The sequence below is a fragment of the Culex pipiens genome, chromosome 3 (genome assembly GCF_016801865.2).
Source record: "Culex pipiens pallens isolate TS chromosome 3, TS_CPP_V2, whole genome shotgun sequence".
Taxonomy (NCBI): domain Eukaryota; kingdom Metazoa; phylum Arthropoda; class Insecta; order Diptera; family Culicidae; genus Culex; species Culex pipiens.
Window position 1 is genome coordinate 98933974 of NC_068939.1, and position 20648 is coordinate 98954621.

General features: G+C 34.9%; 1 protein-coding gene across 1 annotated transcript; it reads left to right on the plus strand.

Moving 5' to 3' along the window:
• Positions 1-705: 705 nt before the first annotated feature.
• On the plus strand, positions 706-3651 carry LOC120421406 (odorant receptor 4-like). The gene is made up of 8 exons (XM_039584608.2): positions 706-1072; positions 1141-1424; positions 1511-1786; positions 1845-2008; positions 2069-2165; positions 2330-2431; positions 2502-2657; positions 2722-3651. The coding sequence occupies exons 1-8, from the start codon at positions 1018-1020 to the stop codon at positions 2776-2778; spliced, it is 1191 nt and encodes a 396-aa protein (XP_039440542.1). The 5' UTR covers positions 706-1017; the 3' UTR covers positions 2779-3651.
• The last annotated feature ends 16997 nt before the right edge of the window (positions 3652-20648 follow it).

Consider the following 20648-nt stretch of genomic DNA (forward strand, 5'->3'; position numbering starts at 1 on the left):
TAATTTTCAACGCAATTTTTTTTTCAAATGAATGAATGAATAATTCTAATACCCGCCGGCGGCTTGGTCCAGTTCACAGGTGTACGCTTGATCAAACAAATCGTCATCTTATGTTCAGTAATCTGTACACCCACGTACATATGTTTTTTTTGTACGAATTTTGCATTTTTTTCAAATGCCATTGAATTTTTTTATAAATGGTGCATGGGCCTTATGTGAACTACCCCAGTACATGTTAAAATACACTGAAATCCTATCAATGTCACCCCGGTTAACGGTAATTCATAACTTTTTCTAGAAATTACATTTTATTGAAGACAACTAATACATCAACCTATGTATGATTTTTTTTATTTGTCATTAAAAATAATTAGCCCCAACCCAACAATTACGTACAATTTTGCCCATGATCCTAATTGACAGAACCACACAGAGTGTACCATGGCTTAGAGTGCCCAGAAAAAAAACACTTCATGCTCAGCAGTTAGAAAACTGCTTACATTTAGGCATTTGCAAAATTATCGCATCAAGAAGATTTTTTCAGTATCCACCCGCACCATATTATCCTTGGACAAAGCTGTAGTGTAAAATTTTCAACGTTGAGTTAAGCCAATTTTTGATTTAAGACTGACCATTTGTTGACAAAATTGACTCAAAGTTAACTCAGATGATTAAATACTGTTCCTAGTATGGGGAATAGTTTTTTCGCTATCAAGAATGATTAAGAAATGTTTTCTGGGCATCCTATGTACCAACTGACTATCTTACATTCAATAGAAATTATTGAACATTGCACTCTTTGAATAAGTGATGGGTATATGGGATAAATTTATTTATGAGGTCAAGGCGACATTAGGCAACCATTACACTTGATGACTGGCAGATAGTCGTGACAATTTGGAAAGAGAGACCATTCTAAGCAGTCTGGTTTGTTAGTTTTAAAAGGTAGGAATTAATCTTTGGTAACTTTTACTTCAGTTAAATGAGAAACTATTATGTGTTCTTAGGTTGGTGATCATGTACGTTTTCGAAGACACGTTAAGTTCCTTAAATTTAATGTTCTTTGCTTCAGGTACGAGTTGAAAAAATGTATATTTTTTTAATCTGATTGTTCATTATTGATTTACTGTTCCATTAAAGGCATCCCACCATGCAACGAGTTTTACCCTGAAACAATTCGAATGATTTTCAAGGAAAATAAGTTCTTTTTGATTGCATTTTCACTGCTATTTTACACCCAGCTGGGGGAAATCGTGTACTTGGCGCAGATGGTTCAGCGAGAATGTTCGTTTCTTGAGCTCACGTTTCAGGCTCCATGCGTGGGTTACTGCAGCATCGGTTTGCTGAAGATGGTCGTAATTGCAGTTAAAAGAAATGTCATTGCAGAGTTGGTGCAAAATTTACGGGATGTTTGGGATCAATCGGTAAGTTGATATATGCTGCAATCCATTGTTGCGTTTAATAAGTAAGTTGTCATCTCAATAATAAACATTGAAACTATATCTTTAAGATCATTACAGTGGAACATAGGGAAATTTGCAAAAACGTTATGAAACCTGCTATTTTCATCACTTCTCTAACTGCTGTTGTAAATGTTATAATGGGAATATCGTTCACTATTTTGCCGATTGCGGAAATGATTTATCATTACGCTTTAACAGGTGGTTGGGTGCGCCAGTTACCATTCCTCATTTGCTGGCCGTTTGATCCGCTCAGTGGAAATAAATATTTTCTAGTATATCAGTTATACATTGTTATTGGATTTTCAGGAATAATAATTCATATGGTAGGTATTGTATGGTGTTTTTCTTTTATAAATATAACTTTACACAAAACATTTTCAGGCATTTGACTGCTTATTTTGCATTTTGACTGCGCATATTTGTATGAACTTTAGGATACTAGAGCATGACTTTGAAAATATAAAATCAGCAAGTGACATCAACGAAACATCTGAATCGATTACAAAATGCTTAATACACGTAGAAAAACACCAACGTTTGCACAAGTAGATTTTAGTCACTTTCTCTATTTCACAATGTTTATAAACATTTATTTAAATTTTAAGGTATAAAGAAGCAGTAGATGGAATATTCAGTTTTACACTGTGTTATAACTTTTTTGTCAGCTCTATTATTATTTGTATTCAAGGATTTATGATAACAGTAAGTGATTGTTAATTTTGTTTTATAGAGTACTTTATTTAAATATTTAAATTATATTTATGTTGCCTCACTTTCCAAATATATTATTTAAGATAATCAGTAACTTTTTAATTCTTTTTTACAAACTAAGATTCAGATAAAACCATGTTCTTTTTAAATTTTAGGCTGCTTCCGGCTACACGTTGATTAAGTTCGCCCTATTTCTTGCATCCTTTTTAGTCGAGCTTTTCTTGCTGTGCTTTTACGGACAGGATGTCTCAGAAAGTGTAATTTACATAAATCATCGAAAAATAAGCGAATGCGCTTTCAACCTTCTTTTTTTTTATTTGAATTTAGAGCTCCCAAGTGGCTCAAGCAGCTTATAATTGTAGCTGGTACAATGAGAGCAAAATGTTTCGCCAATTGATTCTTCAAATCATCATGAAAGCTCAACGTCCACTTGTCCTGATGGCATGGAAGTTTTGGCCCGTTAACATAATGACATTTAGTAGTGTTCGTTCAAGCATTTCTTTTTTTTTTTGGTAATTGATTTCCTAAATTAAATGTTTACTTTCAGATTCTAAGTGCATCGTGGTCCTATTTCACACTGCTTCGTACAGTTTACTATAAATAAAACAGTCACAAAATGGTAAAAATAAGACAAAAATTTAAATTCAAATAAAACTTATTCATTCGGTTATGCGTAATTAAACCAAAATTGCAATAAATAACGATTTCATCAAATGATTGGCGTTGTTCACAGTGGCATCACGTGAACTTGTTAGCACCTACGGTGCCAAAGCAATTACGAAATTCAAATGAAGACATTATCGTAGCAACGAATTAATACAACTATAAATCATATCTCGCTGAACGTCTCGTTAGAAAACCCGCTTCACTTAGTTTCAGTAATCCCGGCGAATCACCATTTTAACAGAGTAACATTCCTAAGTTGATGGAGTGGGGCGGTACCCACATATCAGGGAGTTTAATCGCTAAGCTCCTCCTACAAATGTGTAAAAAGTGACAACATCATTTATGGTTAAAACAAGGTGCAACTTTTGTGATTTTATTTTAATTTAAACTCAAAAGATTCTTTAACTCAACAAAATGGGATGTCCGTTTTCATCCCAGGTTTAAAGTATTTCAAGCATGTATAGTTTTTAACTTACAATAAAACGACATTCACGAGCATGCCCTAGGCAAAGGGGCAATAAAACCCCTGTCGGATGTGGCTACTGCAGAATAATTTACGATCACCCCACTTCAACGGTCGCCCCAGGTTGGCAGGTCGCAGTTGCACATTCAATTGAATTTTGTTTTTTCAATAAAATCTAATAATCTAATTAGAACGCGTGCATATTTTAATCGTAAATCTTACCGAACAGCTTGAAGCCACCACGGGACCCCCTGCTGATGTTGCATAAATTTCATTTTCATATTGATGAGGTTGTTTGTGATGTGATAGCAAAATGGACTGAATAACAATTGTAAGTGGCTATTAGTTATTTGTCGTACTTGATCGACAAGCGCTTGGTAAAAATGCATCTGTTTTAAAGTTAATCCAATTGAAATGAAATAAAGAATTGCTAGAGTTAATCTTAACCTGCGGATTGGTGTATATACGATAAAAACAATATAAATCTTGATGATAAACATTTAAAAAAAAGCAAAGGGATCACGAGATTTTCTAGAATAGTCCAATAAGACAAAGTGCGAGGGTAGATTTAAACATGAATTTGCTCAAAATTTAAATAAATTCATTGAGACGAATCGTTTGGAAATGAGACGAATCTTTGATGAGACTTCTCATATTCAAGGAGGCGCAGGGTATCTTATAGAAATTCTTAAATTTTCTCAGTTCCTGTTTAGGGCATCCATGGTGTCTCATATCTGAAGTTTTTTTTTTTTTTTTTTTTTGAGATGGTCCAATAAACCAAATTTCTAGTTTTTGCTTTTTGGGTGGTTTATTGGACCTTTTCAAAAAAAAACTCCAGATATACTGTAAATTATCCTGCACAAAAAAAACTGTTTTGGGTGATGATTTGTTTGTCCGAAAACATGCTAATTATAAGGTTCAGCACTGAAACAAGTGCTAAAAAGTTGAACTAGATATGATTTGCACTTTTCATGACCGAAATAGAAGCTTAATTGGTTGCGACAGGACCTGGCGCATTGACTTTGAAGTTTAAATTAGATTTAACCCGTAGAATTGGTTTTGGTTTTTGCCAGTTTTGAGTACCTTTATGTTTTTTTTTTGTATTTTTCAAAAACATCACGAGCTTTTAGTTTGTGTTCCAGGGAATAACTTTGCAGAAGAGTGCAAAAAGATTCGTCCACTTTTAAGAATATTACAGAATTCATAACACCGCCGATGCAGCACTTGCTGCTCCTGCAGAAAAGATTGAGGTAGGTGTCGTAAAGCTCATGCAACCAAGCAAGGTGATGGTTGCCAGAAGAGCTTGAAGAAAAAGTTGACAAAGTTAAACATTGAAAATATAAATTTTTAACAGTCGTCACAGTCACAGTTCTCTGAGATTTCGGTCATTCGATTTTTTTTTGTATTTTTTAATCCGGCTGAAACTTTTTTGGTGCTTTTGATATGCCCAAAGATGCATATCGGATCATTAGTTTGTCCATATAATTTTTCATGCTAATTTGGCAGCTGTCCATACAAAAATGATGTATGGAAATTCAATAATCTGTATCTTTTGAAGGTATGTTTTGATCGATTTGGTGTCAAAGTTGTAGGTATGGATAAGGACTACACTGAAAGAAATGATACACGGTAAAAAAATTGTGATTTTTTATTTAACTTTTGTCACTAAAACTTAATTCGCAAAAAAACACCATTTATATTTTTTTTTTTTTTTGATATTTTTTAGGAGACACTTTTCAGAAATTTCCATTTTAGCATTAGCATTAGCATTTGGAGGACGCCCCACCACCGGAAGGCTCCACAGACCCTCATCCGGAACAATAATCCAACACGGGATATACCATGTCTTCATGTTTTCATGAGTGTGTAATACTACCCAGTGCATAAGGGGGTCCTGGCCGGGTCCAAGCTATCCTCAGGGATGGGAAGGAACGTTAGTAAACACGTTAGTAAACGATGGTTCGAACCCCGCTTCCAGCGACTTTGATTTTTCGTTCATATTCAGCATTTCAAGTATTTCTATGTCCTTAACTTTCTCGATGGGAGCAGATGGGAATCGAACCCAGAACCATTCGCTTACAAAGCGAACACCGTAACCATTAAGCCACAGCTGCTCCCATGCCAACTTTTCAGAAATTTCCATTTGTTTAAAAAATCTTTGACCGAGTTATGAATTTTTGAATCAATGCTGATGTTTTTCAAAAAATCGAAATACGGATCGCAAAAATTTTTCAACTTCATTTTTCGATGTAAAATAAAATTTGAAATCAAAAAGTACTTCAGTGAAATTTTGATAAAGTGCACCGTTTTAAAGTTTTAGCCATTTTTAGGTAATTTAGGGAAAATAGTCGATGTTTTTCATTTTTTTAAATTACTGCACATGTTTGCCCACTTTTGAAAACAATATTTTTAAAAAGCTGAGAAAATTCTTTATATTTTGCTTTTTTGAACTTTGTTGATAAAAAACGATTTCGTAGAGAACTGCTCAGCAAATGCTGCTCATGCAGGAAAGATTGACTGCCCCAGATCGCATAAATGTCCCATATGCATTTTCATCACTTTGGAGTTAATGATGCAGTTTGATTTAAAATCGTGTGCTCTTTCAGAAAAGCCTATAACATCCAGTACTTTGTTCTAGAAATCAGGAGGAAATCCAGTTTTTGCGCGAAAACTTAACACGTAGCCTTTTTTTTTTTTAATTAAATATGTCTTTATTGCACTTTCTTATAATAATTACATTTCATTTACATTCTAAGTGGTATGGCTAAATGCTCTTCATCTTTGTTATATTTTTCGTTTAATTATTAACTGTTCACATTCATTTATTTGCTTCAAATTGTTTTACATTTTTGCATTGAATCGAATACATTTGGGTAAAAAAGAAAATAATAACTTTAACAACTAATCCTAACATAAAACTAAAAAAAAGTAAATTCATTGAAATATTCAAAATCATTAGAACGAGTAATCTTCGAACTATATTTTAAGATAAATCCTCCAAGCGTTCTTACTTGTTCTGCACGAGTTTTGCAACCACGCAGTGTTGTTGTCATCTCGATGAAAATGTTCAGAAGTTCTTGTGGTGAAAACAGGTCACTGCTGCCTTCATCCGTTGAAGCTGGTTGGTTTTCCCTTGGTTGCTCACTGAAGCCAGGAGGTGTTGTATTCTCTGCATTTTTTTGCCGCTGATTCAACGGCAATGGCTGCAGATTTGGAACCACTCGAGTAGATCCTGCTCCTGATGACGCCAAAGCAGGAAAATCCACGTCCGTGAATGCTGGTGGTGTTTTGCGACGATTTGGTTGGTGCCTCGTCGTCGCTTGCTGCCGAATTTTTACAAACTCAGCTAATTTTGGGCAGCTCCGATTCTTGGTCGAATGGTCGTCGCCGCAATTGAAGCATTTCGCTTCGATGTTCTCGTTGATTGTTTCGCAAGTTTGAGTTTTGTGCTCACCTCCGCAGGTTGCACAACGACTCTTGATGAAACAGTTCCTTCCACTGCAAACAGTTCGAACATTGTATCACGTCACGGTGCGCTGGACGATAACGTTCCCAAGTCACGATAATGTTGACAATTGCCCGAACTGCTTTCAGCTCAGACGGCGTTGTCAATCCTTTCTGGAGATGAACCAGGTACAGTTGATCACTATACTAGATGTCCTTGTTGTGTCTCGTCATCTTGAAGACTTTCAACTTAAGAGATTTGAGCTCTTCTTTCAACACATTCACATCCATGTCGTACAGGCCTAGGAGGACCTGTTTCATGGGGTGTTCACCTGGATCGTCATGGCTGTAGTATTCAATCTTTGTGTTGTTCAAGAAATCCCGAACGTAGTTGTAATCCTTTATGGTAGGTAGCAGAATTTTGAGTCTATCAGCACACAAGCGAATGGAAGCTCGTAAAGCACCAGATTTGATAAACCCGGTCAGCCACTTTCGCCCGGCCACCACATCCGATGACGATGTTTTCATAAAAATGGGTGGCAACTTTTCCCGTCGTTCAAATTCTCCCTTCTCGCTCACGTCCACAGGGAGGGTAGCGAACTGGTTTCCAGGCGAATTTTGAGCGTCCTTGCTCAAACTGCCTGGCTTTACAGGTAGCGCTTCGGCATTCTTTAGCTTCTTCAAATCTGCCGGTCCAGCTGGTGAGGACCGCCTCTTTTTCTTGCCGTGAGGCATTTTTTGCACTGTTTAGCACTTTTTTTGATGTGTGAGGGACGAACGATTGACTCGCCTCTCTGCAGATCGCAGACTCAACACGGAGCCTTATGTATGTGACAAACTTCAAATGCGTTTTTCTCAGCTTGCTGTTTTTGCATATGGGACATTTATGCGAACATGGGAAGTTGAGGTAGGCGTCGTAACGGTCATGCAACCAAACAAGCTAAAGGGTTGCCAGAAGAGCTTGAAGAAAACGTCGACAAAGTTAAATAAAAGTTGAAATTATCAATTTTTAACAGTCGTCGTTTGCAAAAGCTAGCAGATTAAGTGAAATCATTCCAGTATTTTTATAGCTCATTTTGGAGTGCTTTAGAATATCTTCTAAATGCCAAAAAAAAAACTTCATCAATGATGATAAAAATCTGTATTTCATAAAATAACTTTTTAACACTTTTCATCGACTAAAAACACATTTATTTTGGGAATTTGGGAAATCTGCCTTAAAAATCACCATTGTCGACATCATATATATTTGAAAAAGGTTAAGGCTGGTGCAAATATTTTTCAAAGTTTTTATCCCTCGGCGATGGTCGGGGTCGAAGGGAGGGCAACAAAATTAAAAATTGAAATAACAAGCCATATTTTCAACATTTGAATGAATAAAGTGGTATAAAATGCTTTGTTCAGTTGATTTGTAAACATTAGTTTTCAAAAAATGTAAGATTTGACGGAAACAAACATTTTAGCGAAAAAAACATGCACAAAATTATTCTTAACGCAGAGGAATGCATTTTAAATTGATTTCAGCTGACTGCAATTGAACTTCCATTGAAATTTTGATGCTTTAGAAGGGGGAGGTGGTGACAATATATTTTAATAATATTTGTACCAGTCTAATGTTGACTTATACAAAAAAATATCAAAAAATTCAATGGTTATTTTTCTAAATGTTACTCAATCTACTTTCAGGTAGTTGGCGCCTTGCTTATATTCCTCTCCAAACCACACCGAATGACATCAATTCGACCAAAATCAATCGATCCAGTGGATACCCGCCCTGGTCTCGTGTTAGCTCAGAAATTGAATTCCGAATTTTGTGGATGCCCCATGCTTGCCATGGGATGACCGTTATTTGCCTTTAATTCACAGAAAATAACAATCATATCTGTACGTGCATTACTACGCGAATCGGCGCTGACGACGACGGCAACGTCACGATGTGATGTTTGCTTATCTGACTATTTATGTTAACCAAATATTGGCTCAATTTGTACGTAGGTATGTGCTTCTAAGCCAAGAAGTCAGACGCCGGCTACGTTCGCGACACAATATTTGACCACTTTTATCTGCACGTGCGAATTGCAACGCAATGTTGTGTTTTTCGTGGGATTTATGAGTAGTCTGAAGTTGGTCAGACGGAATAAAACTGATTTTTTAAATAGAATCCTTATATTTTTGTTGTATCAAGATAAGTTAAAACTTTTTTTTTAGATCAAAAAAACTAAAATTTAAAAAAAAATGCCAGAGAGAATTAATAGAAAATGTAGAAATGTTCATGTGATAATCCTTTCCGTGCGTGATAAATTTGCAAATTAAATTTATGTACCTTAAATTCGAAATTTCACCACGGTAGAGGGCGATGACGAGCGTTGATGTGACGTCTGATTAGAAAACTCGTGATTTTCGTAACGTATGTTTGCCGATAGCGGCAGATTCTTCGACCGTGACTAAACTCAATTGGAATGATAACACGATATTTCTTGTTTGGTTCTCGTTTCTGTCACCTGCCCCCCATGAATCGGCGATATTTATCTTGAGGGAAAGAATGTCGGGGGTTTCCGGCGGCTATTAAAAGAAATTTCTGAAAATTATTTTTCGTGGCAACATGACCGCCTCAAGAATTTAAATAAACGCTTTTTTCCAGCAACTAGCACATTAACATTGAGTGCAACTTACTTTAATTTTTAACAATCATTTCAAATTTCGACAGGAATTGCAGACAATATGTTTATTTAAAAAAATTTTCTGAATGTCAATAGTTAACCAGTTGTTACAAATACAGTACAGTACAGTTTCAATCATTTTTGATCAATTATTCAACAAGTCATACATTCTGGCAACATCAGCGGTAAGCTACTAAAACAGTCCATCTTCCTCTGGAATCTGCCATTTCCGAACATTGATACCCAGCACACGTGTCGAAATCCTCTTGAAACAATTGCCATAAAAGTGCAAACGTTAATCAAAATGCAGGCACACGTTCTATACGCACCGATCGATCGCAACAGCGAGCTCGTGCGCGCGAAAGTTGATGGTCCAGTTTTTGTTTGATCTCCTCCTTGTCAAAGCAAAGCAATGCATTCTGTCCACCAAAGAAAAGAAAAACCATTGCAAGTCTCGCGTGTCGCGTGTCCGGGCTTCATATACGCATCAACGGCTTCTCCCCTCGCGAATTCCAGCGACAACCTGTTCGCGAACCGTTGCGATCCTCAGCACATGTTTCCGACTTTGCCATGTTCCGATCGATCGGAACGCTTAATGCAGTGCTTCTAAAATAATGTAAAATTGAGTAAGCATGAAACTAACTCAACATAAATTTTATTATAAAAATAATATTTAATTTTAATCCAAATAAATTATTACCACAACTTAACCAAACTCTAAACATGGTTGATATAAAACAACTAAATTTGGTATAACTTATTTGACTATATTTTCAAATAAGTTTAAATCAGTTTCATTTTTTTCAAAGGCAGCCAAAATTAGTAAGCTTCACAATACACAATTTATATTAAACCCTTAGATTCAGATTGAATGTAAAAGTTTTAACATAAAAAAAACCCACAGTTTAAATATTAACACTGGAACGCCCAACGCATGTCCAACTTACACGGACGCCCAAGCCTCCCAAAAAAGGTGGAACGGCAACTTCAACTCGCTGGTTCTCGGGCATAACTCAACCAATCGGGACGATTCTTGTTTCCAGTGATTTGTAAGAATGTCTAGATGATCCTAAAATTTTGCAGAACTTGATTTGAACAAATCTATGATTTCTGCGACCGAAAACATCGTTCCACCTTTTATCAAAACGACTGCCTCCGCGGAATTTTTGGCGATTTTTTTTTTACACGCGAAAAAAAAAGTTGGAACGATGTTTTTGATCGTAAAAAATACATATTTGATCAAATTAAGTTCTGCAAAGTTCTAGAATCATCAACAAATCACTGGAAAGAAGAATCATTTTGATTGGTTGAGTTATGCCCGAGAACCATTGAGTTGAAGTTACCGTTCCAACTTTTTTGGAGCCTTGGGCGTTGGAATGTTAATCTATTGAATTACAAATACATAATGTTTACATTATTCCCAAAGTAAATTTTTGTACCGTCAACTGGGGGTGAGTCTGGACTACAGTCTGAATAGGGACAGCACATTTTAGAGCACTTAAAAGTTTCAAATTTTGGAATGAATGAACACATTTAGTTGCTGTGAAGCTGGTCTAACCGAAACCACTTCAAAAAAGCAAAATATTAGGCTGCAATATTGCTAGATCTGCTGTCCCAATTCACCCCAGATGACGGTATGTAGTTTATTGATCCCACGATTGTCTTTGTTATCGTTTGAGAAACACTGGATCTATGCTTGATGTATGGTTTTTGGGAATGATCATAAATTGCGTATATCTTGGAAAAATCAATCATCATTTTCAAAAAAAATCCTGAAATTTGAAAAATGTCCAAAAAATCTGATTTGTCAATGATTTGCTTCGTTTTTTGACATAAGAGCAATTCTCTACGAAATCGGTATTTTTTCTCAAATTTTAATTTTTGTATTTTTTAATCCGACTGAAACTTTTTTGGTGCCTTCGGTATGCCCAAAGAAGCCATTTTGCATCATTAGTTTGTCCATGTAATTTTCCATACAAATTTGGCAGCTGTCCATACAAAAATGATGTATGAAAATTCAAAAATCTGTATCTTCTGAAGGAATTTTTTGATCGATTTGGTGTCTTGGGCAAAGTTGTAGGCATGGATACGGACTACATTGGAAAAAAAAATGATATACGGTAAAACAAATTTTGATGATTTTTTATTTAACTTTTTGTCACTAAAACTTGATTTGCAAAAAACACCATTTTTTATATGTTTTCGAGGACATTAAATGCCAACTTTTCAGAAATTTCCAGGCTGTGCAAAAAATCTTTGAGCGAGTTATGAATTTTTGAATCAATACTGATTTTTTCAAAAAATCGAAAAATTGGTCGCAAAAAAATTTTTTGAGACTTGGAAAACATCAATTCTCCTGTTTTAAAACCTTTGCATGGCAATATCTCAGCAACTAAGGGTCGTATCAACAAAGTCCGAAAAAGCAAAAAATAGAGAATTTTCTCAGATTTTCAAAAATATTTTTTTCCAAAGTGGGCAAACATGTGCACTAATTTTATAAAATGAAAAACTGCGACTATTTTCAAAAAAGTCACCTAAAAATGAATTTAACTTGAATACGGTGCACTTTATCAAAATTTCACTACAGTACTTTTTGATTGCAAATTTGATTTTACATCAAAAAATGAAGTTGAAAATTTTTTGCGACCAATTTTTCGATTTTTCGAAAAAATCAGTATCGATTCAAAAATTCATAACTCGCACAAAGATTTTTTGCACAGCCTGGAAATTTCTGAAAAGTTGGCATTCAATGTCCTCTAAAACATATCAAAAAATAAAAAAAAATAAAAATAGTGGTTTTTTGCAAATCAAGTTTTTGTGACAAAAAGTTAAATTAAAAATCACCAATTTTTTTACCGTGTATCTTTTTTTTCCAGTGTAGTCCGTATCCATACCTACAACTTTGCCCAAGAAACCAAATCGATCAAAAAATTCCTTCAAACGATACAGATGAGCAATTCTCGCTGAAACCGTCCCACTAGATGCACATGTTCTCAAATCGTTACGGCAATGTTCTCATTCGATTCAGCGCACCAAAAAACCATTAAAACAACCTTCGAACCAATGAAAATGTCAACCGTTTGCCACCTGTAAATAGAAACTTCTATTGAACTATAATTTTTTTTCGAAAAAATGCCCTAATTTGGAGAAATGATATCTCCCAAAATACATTACCAAACATCAATAAGTTATGTATCGTTGGAAAGGTAATCGCGAGGGCTTTCTATCGCACTTTGAAAAACATTTCAAAAATTATTTTTTCAAAGGTAATTTTAAGGGTTTTTGAGAAACCTACTCTTAATTTTGAATTTTGACCGTGTTCGCAACCACTTATCATTACGCAACCATTTTCATTCGAAAGATTGGAAGATTTTGCATAAAATCAACTTGAGAAAAGTAGTGTAATGAAATAGTTTTCGTATAGTATAGTATAGTATAGTTATTAACGGATGAAAGAAATTGGTAAAATTTCAGTTAAAAATAACCAAAGCTCAGACTTCAGAAATGAGCCTAATTTACAGTCAAAACAAAGCAGGATTGTAATTGAGCCGAATGTACAGTCATATGAGGCAAATCTGGACATATACGATGAATAGGGACAGCTATTTCAACTATGCTTTCACTCATCAGATCATATTTTTAAATTGTTTATGTAAAAACATACATAAACAAACAAGTTTCTAAATTAAAAGCTTTTCAGTACTCTGAAAACTAATGTCCTTACTTAGACTGTAGTCTCGATTCGCCACATTTCATTGAAGTAATATTTTATGTGCAGAATTTTTTTTGGGAAGATCTGCTTTATTTGTATAAACTCAATCGTGCACAAAAAAGTGCAAAGTTGAAATCAATATTTTTTGATCAAGTTAAAATTGTATGGGGCTGTTAGTACCATAAAAACAAGCAAAAACTCGATTTTCGTCCAAATCTGACTAGGTCCTTTTATTTGACACCACCCCAAAGTTTCACTTTTCTGCAAACAATGTTAAAAACCTTCATTGACAAACTGCGATATCTCTGAAACCGCAAGCCGTACAATGTCGAGTCAGAACTCACTAGAAAGATAATTAGACGTGGAATTAATAAGTGTAGTCTGTTTTTCAATTAAAACTTTTTTCAATGTGTTTATGTTGCACAAATGGAAATTTCAAATTTGGTTTTTATATTGAGAGTAATTAAAAATTAAAGTTAAATGAATCCCATTTTTTTTACATATGGCAATCATTCTGTCACCGATGACCATAAAATATCTTTGATTCGTTGTATATACCAAATTGTACCCTTATCACTTGCTTTCAAAACGTAGTACTAGAATTCACCTCAAATTGCTTTTATGTCGAGAACCAGGCAATGACTCTAAAAAATAAGTGCGTAGCTTTGCCCCGTGTGTGGGGTAAAGGGATTTTCAACTTTTTTTTGTATTAATTTTCGTTAATTTTTCATTCAGTTTTCAATTGGGGGTAGTTTTTAATCTCAAATTAAGGTAAATTTATCGTAAATTGACTTGTGTCTAATGAAAGGGCGTAGTCCAATTTGGACGAAAATCGAGTTTTTTTGCTTGTTTTTATGGTATCAACAGCCCCATACAATTTTAACTTGATCAAAAAATATTGATTTCAACTTAGCACTTTTTTGTGCACGATTGAGGTTAAACAAATAAAGCAGATCTTCCCAAAACAAATTCTGTACATAAAATATTACTTCAGTGAAATGTGGCGAATCGAGACTACAGTCTAAGTAAGGACATTAGTTTTCAGAGTATTAAAAAGCTTAAAATTTAGAAACTTGTTTGTTTATGTATGTTTTTACATAAACAATTTAAAAATATGATCTGATGAGTGAAAGCATAGTTGAAATAGCTGTCCCTATTCATCGTATATGTCCAGATTTGCCTCATATGACTGTACATTCGGCTCAATTACAATCCTGCTTTGTTTTGACTGTAAATTAGGCATCATTTCTGGCTCAAGTCTGAGCTTTGGTTATTTTTAACTGAAATTTTACTAATTTCTATCATCCGATAATAACTATACTATACTATACTATACTATACTATACTATACGAAAACTTTTTCACTACACTACTTTTCTCAAGTTGATTTTATGCAAAATCTTCCAATCTTTCGAATGAAAATGGTTGCGTAATGATAAGTGGTTGCGAACACGGTCAAAATTCAAAATTAAGAGTAAGTTTTTCAAAAACCCTTAAAATTACCCTTGAAAAAATAATTTTTGAAATGTTTTTCAAAGTGCGATAGAAAGCCCTCGCGATTACCTTTCCAACGATACATAACTTATTGATGTTTGGTAATGTATTTTGGGAGATATCATTTCTCCAAATTAGGGCATTTTTTCGAAAAAAATCCATAGTTCAATACAAGTTTTTATTCACAGGTGGCTAACGGCTGACATTTTCATTGGTTTGAAGGTTGTTTTAATGGTTTTTTGGTGCGCTGCATCGAATGAGAACATTGCCGTAACGATTTGAGAACATGTGCATCTAGTGGGACGGTTTCAGCGAGAATTGCTCAGATTTTTGAATTTTCATACATTATTCTTGTATGGACAGCTGCCAAATTTGTATGGAAAATTATATGGACAAACTAGTTATGCAAAATGGCTGCTTTGGGCATACCGAAGGCACCAAAAAAGTTTCAGTCGAATTAAAAAATACAAAAAAAAATCGAATGACCGAAATCTGGGAGAGCTGCTCATAAAAAAAAACAATAAGAGAAGTTTTTTGAGTTGGTTTTTAGCTTAAGGGTGTCCTTATTCGCTGTACAAATGGTTTGCTGCTAACGGCGCCCGCCATGTCAGTTCACAGATCTCGAGAGGACGGAACAGGAATGTTAGTAACACTCGCAGCTTTTGCGTGACGTGCTTACACGTCAGGAAACCCAAAAATGTAGTATTGGCATAAACATTTCTGGTCAGGATTAGATAAATCAGAGAATGATAATGCTACCTAGAAATCGAATGATTTTTATTGAAAGGTTTTTCACAAACAAACAATCGAACGTTGCTTTAGAGGCTGTTGAGTTAACATTTATTTTTTGTTTAGTTAGTTTTTAAATTGTTGGAACTTAGGTAGACGGCTGTGAAAAGATAGTACCAAAATGATATGAATAAAATGCCCATAATTATATTCAAAAATGCCCATACTTAAAAATTCAGTTTGTGACAAATCAAAGCATTCCAAGTTAAACGCATTTTAGTCTTCGCCAATACAATTTCTCATTGGAATGGGATTATAGCCGTTTGTTTTTTCGCAATGTCAGCCAAAACCTAACCCCTTTAATTTTCTTCGTTTTTGCCAAGACACGCTTTTCAATGATTACTAGCTCGAAACCATGAAGTCGTCTGATTGGATCAAAAAATGTAAAAAAAAAATAGTTTAAAAATCGCTGCCATTCCCTGTTTCTCAACTGTCAAAAATCGAGAGACTTACTTTTAATGGAAAATTTAATGTACTTTTAGAATCTACAATAATCCATACCCATTCTTCTGAAGCAGGTTATTTTTTTTTCTAAAATGTAGAGTTGAATGCACAATTGACATTCAGAGACTTGTATTTCCAAAAACGTATCAGTTGGAAAACAGAGTTTCTCGTTAACTTCGTAAATTAAGTAAATTTCTATCGCTTTACGACACTACTCATGGCATGGTTGACCCCTCGATGGAGGAATTGTGATCACACATCACATCATCGGTGATCGACGGTCAGCAAATGACAGAATAAAGTACTTGAGTACATGATTTATAGCGTTTCACAAATATTCTCATGCCCGTGGGGAACATTTGTTGCCGGCCGGGTGAAATGGCACACGCCGGCGATAAAAAAAATACAACGCAGCACCGCGGCAACGCCGTATTTGGGGAGGCAGGTTTTTCGCATTAATGTATAATTGCTGGCGCACTAAACGTGGACCGATGAAAAACAGTACCGATCCTGGGCGTCGTAGATGGTGCGCCGTATTCTGGAGTTAACTTATTATTGTAACTTGATTTTTTTTTTGTGAAAAAAATCATGGTTATTGGTTTGAACATCAAATCAACAAAACAATTTCTCCAAGAATAAAATGATTTATCATATTTTTGGCACACCCAGAATGTGATCATCTGCAACAAAATGAGTTGTCTAAAGTAATTTATTAGCTAATGCACCGAAATGTAAGATAAAACAACAAACAAAACACAAGTTCTTCAAGTATGTTTCTGTTAGTGTGACTAAATATACCTTGTTGTAAACCATTAATCACCCCCATGCGACTCGGTACTCTGCATTCTGTTGCGTGGGACGTGCACGCCAAGCGCATAGCTGCATCTTTAGACATGATTTTGTATCTAGGTATGTTTTGGGAAAGCTTGAAACATTGCGCCTCACCTAGTTCCATCAGCGGTTTATTATTTATTATGGCAATTAATAGCTAAGGGTTGGAATTTAAATCACCTAAATGGCACAGTTTTTCGCACTTTTGGTATGAACTGTATTTGGGAGCAGATAGTTTATAAATCATATAACAGGTAATAATGTGAGACGATGTACATCAGAGCTTGATTTTCACGTTTGATGCCGATTAGTGGCCAGTAGCTGTTCATTCATTTATTTAAGGTAGCTTTAAGGTGAAGCCGTTGATCATTTTCGAAGAAAATTAATCATCACTATAAAAAATTGTGTATTAAATTCAATTTAACAAATTTCAGCACCAAAAGGAATCAGCATGTGCCGGTTGTTGCCTTCTTGAAGCCACTGAAGGAATTTTTGATCTAAATCAATTGTGCTTCAAAATTTATATAATGTTGTGGCACAGTCATTGACGTCCTAGTTGGCAACCATTGATTAATGACGATTTCCATAACTTTACAAGGAATGGGATAATCGTTCCCAAAAGGAATCAGCATGTGTAGGGAACTATTCTAAACAACTTGTTGAAGGAATTTTGTCAAAATATTGAAAGCGACGCAAAATTTATATCTTTGAAGGAAAAATCATGACAATGATGGAAGTCTTCACGTTAAACTGCCCTGAAGTTCATGAGATTTTTGTCATTTTGGGAACATTACCATTTTTTCTAAAACTTTGTTAGCTGTGTAGGGTTAGCGAATATTTTTTTATAATTTTATTTTTATTAGGTCCTTTTTGGTGCTGGGCCCTGGTTTGGACCGAGTCGGCACATTTTTCTAAAAGCTAAGAGCAATTACAAAGGATCTTGTGTAGGGAATATTCACGCATGAACGCATGAAATTCGTGAATTGTAGATATCCCCGTAAAATTTTACATTGTTCATGAAGACACTTCAAATTTCGTAGTTTCAAATAAAATTTGTAATAGCATATGCAAATATGCAAACTTTTTTTTAAATTTGATCAGTCTAAAATCGATCAAACATGTTTGTTTCAGAAAATGGAATACCAGAAACATACAAGTTATATTTATTTTATTTATTTTTATTTTTTTGAATCATTTGAATTATAAAATATCGTCAGATTTGTTAAATGAATAATTTAAGTGTTGTGTCGTAGCAAATTATGCACCATTAATCCAGAATACAGAAAACATTGATGAATGTAAAGGTTTGTAAAGTTAATAAATAAGATGAAATTAAACTGCAAAAAAAAAAATAATTGGAATCTCTTGTTGTTTTCATTTGGTCAGTTTTGGGCCCGTAAAATAAAATAAAAACAGCTTTAATTATAGCTAGCTCCACAGTGAGTTTGCGTGGTTGCTTAAGATGATTCCATTTCATTTATACCTGTCATTTACAATTTTATTTAATGGCAGGAAATTCACTCAAGTTCAATTATGTCGATTGGAGCATGTTCAGAGAAACCAAATCCATGATATTTTAACGAAACTGCAGCGTTTACTGACATCAGCTTCACAAATGTCGAGTTGTGTTATCTTTAACAGTCAAAACCCGAAGCCTGCAAAATGCGTTACAGTAAATTTTCGCAGGCTTGGGAAATATGCAAAATAGCACCAAATTTCAATGTTTTATAGTGTTTTGGAATCGTCAGAATGTCTACTTTAAGGAAAAAATATGCAAATTAGTGGATTTTTGGGCGGGGCTCGGGGGGGAGGGGGTGAACGAAAAAATATCCGAGCAAAATGCGTTACAGTAAATTTGTAAAATTTATATCTTATGCAAAACATGACCAATACTCAAAGTTTTATAGTGCTTTGGAAAGGTCTTCACCTGAACTTTATGTTAAAAATATAAAAAGACTACGTTTTCCAAAAAGTTTTACTAAAAAAGTTAAGTAAAGATTTATTGTTCTATATACTAACATCAGTAAGAGAATAAAAACATGACTTTTCATTAGAAACATAATCATGCGACATATCTAACTTCTCAAAATTTCATGAATAGTCAATCTGCAACAAAATTGAACCGGTTCACCGGTTCAATAGTTGTACCGGTTGAACATTTCTGGCACAAAATGTATCATGCGACATGTCTAACTCTTTCAAATTGCCTGAAAAGTCATTCTGTAACAAAATTGAACCGATTCAGCTGAACCGGTTCATCCAACCGGTTCGATAGTTGTACCGGTTGAACATTTCTGGCACAAAATGTATCATGCGACATATCTAACTTCTCAAAATTTCATGAATAGTCAATCTGCAACAAAATTGAACCGATTCAGCTGAACCGGTTCACCCAACCGGTTCAATAGTTGTACCGGTTGAACATTTCTGGCACAAAATGTATCATGCGACATGTCTAACTCTTTCAAATTGCCTGAAAAGTCATTCTGTAACAAAATTGAACCGATTCAGCTGAACCGGTTCATCCAACCGGTTCGATAGTTGTACCGGTTGAACATTTCTGGCACAAAATGTATCATGCGACATATCTAACTTCTCAAAATTTCATGAATAGTCAATCTGCAACAAAATTGAACCGATTCAGCTGAACCGGTTCACCCAACCGGTTCAATAGTTGTACCGGTTGAACATTTCTGGCACAAAATGTATCATGCGACATGTCTAACTCTTTCAAATTGCCTGAAAAGTCATTCTGTAACAAAATTGAACCGATTCAGCTGAACCGGTTCATCCAACCGGTTCGATAGTTGTACCGGTTGAACATTTCTGGCACAAAATGTATCATGCGACATATCTAACTTCTCAAAATTTCATGAATAGTCAATCTGCAACAAAATTGAACCGATTCAGCTGAACCGGTTCACCCAACCGGTTCAATAGTTGTACCGGTTGAACATTTCTGGCACAAAATGTATCATGCGACATGTCTAACTCTTTCAAATTGCCTGAAAAGGCATTCTGTAACAAAATTGAACCGATTCAGCAGCACCGGTTCATCCAACCGGTTCGATAGTTGTACCGGTTGAACATTTCTGGCACAAAATGTAGCATGCGACATATCTAAATCTTTCAAATTGCCTGAATAGTCATTCTGCAGCAAAATTGAACCGTTGCTCTCCTGGTTCATCCAACCGGTTCAATAATTGCACCGGTTGAAAATATCTTGCAAAAAAGTATCATGCGACATATCAAACTGTTTGAATTGCCTGAATAGTAATTCAGTATCAAAACTGAACCGAGTCAGTCAACTGAACGGGTTTAATTGTTGTAGAATAAACATATCCAAAATGCCTGAACAATAATTTTTCATCAAGATCTACCCAATTCCTGTCAAATTTCTCGAAATCTATTAGGCTGGTAAAAATCAAAGGTTAAAATTTTCAGTATTTTCTTATATACTTTCAAAATAGTCCAGACTCGATTCTTCGGATAATCGAATCACGAAAAACATTTTTTTTGTCTTATTTTTATGGTCGAGCTTAAATTCATAAACAACAAATAAGCAAGTAGCTAAAATAATCTAGATTTTTCAATTCTAAGACATATTTAAAAATGCATTTTTTTTTATTTAAAAGGCAATAACATATTCAAATTTGACTAATATGCTGTTTCAGACTCGAATTTGATGCCTAAAAAAATACGGAAAAATTGATTGGATTATTCGAAGTCCCATACAAACCTTCGGATAATCGAGTCTGGACTGTATACCCCTTAGGGACCATCCATAAACCACGCGGACACTTATATGGAAATCTCAAAATCCCCCCACTTCCTCGTGGAAAATCCCTATACACCACAACCCTTTACCCTCTTTAAGTGTCCATTAGGGTGCCCAGAAAAAATGACCCCCTGCTCCACAAGCGGAAAACGGTTTTTTGGGTTATTTTAAGCATCTGTGTAAATTTTGAGTG

Excerpts from the sequence above, each read along its gene's own strand:
- LOC120421406 (XM_039584608.2), top strand. The coding sequence starts at position 1,018 with ATGTACGTTTTCGAAGACACGTTAAGTTCCTTAAATTTAATGTTCTTT. Across the intron at positions 1,073-1,140 it reads TTTAATGTTCTTTGCTTCAG|GCATCCCACCATGCAACGAG; the intron begins GTACGAGTTGAA and ends GTTCCATTAAAG. Across the intron at positions 2,658-2,721 it reads ACATAATGACATTTAGTAGT|ATTCTAAGTGCATCGTGGTC; the intron begins GTTCGTTCAAGC and ends GTTTACTTTCAG.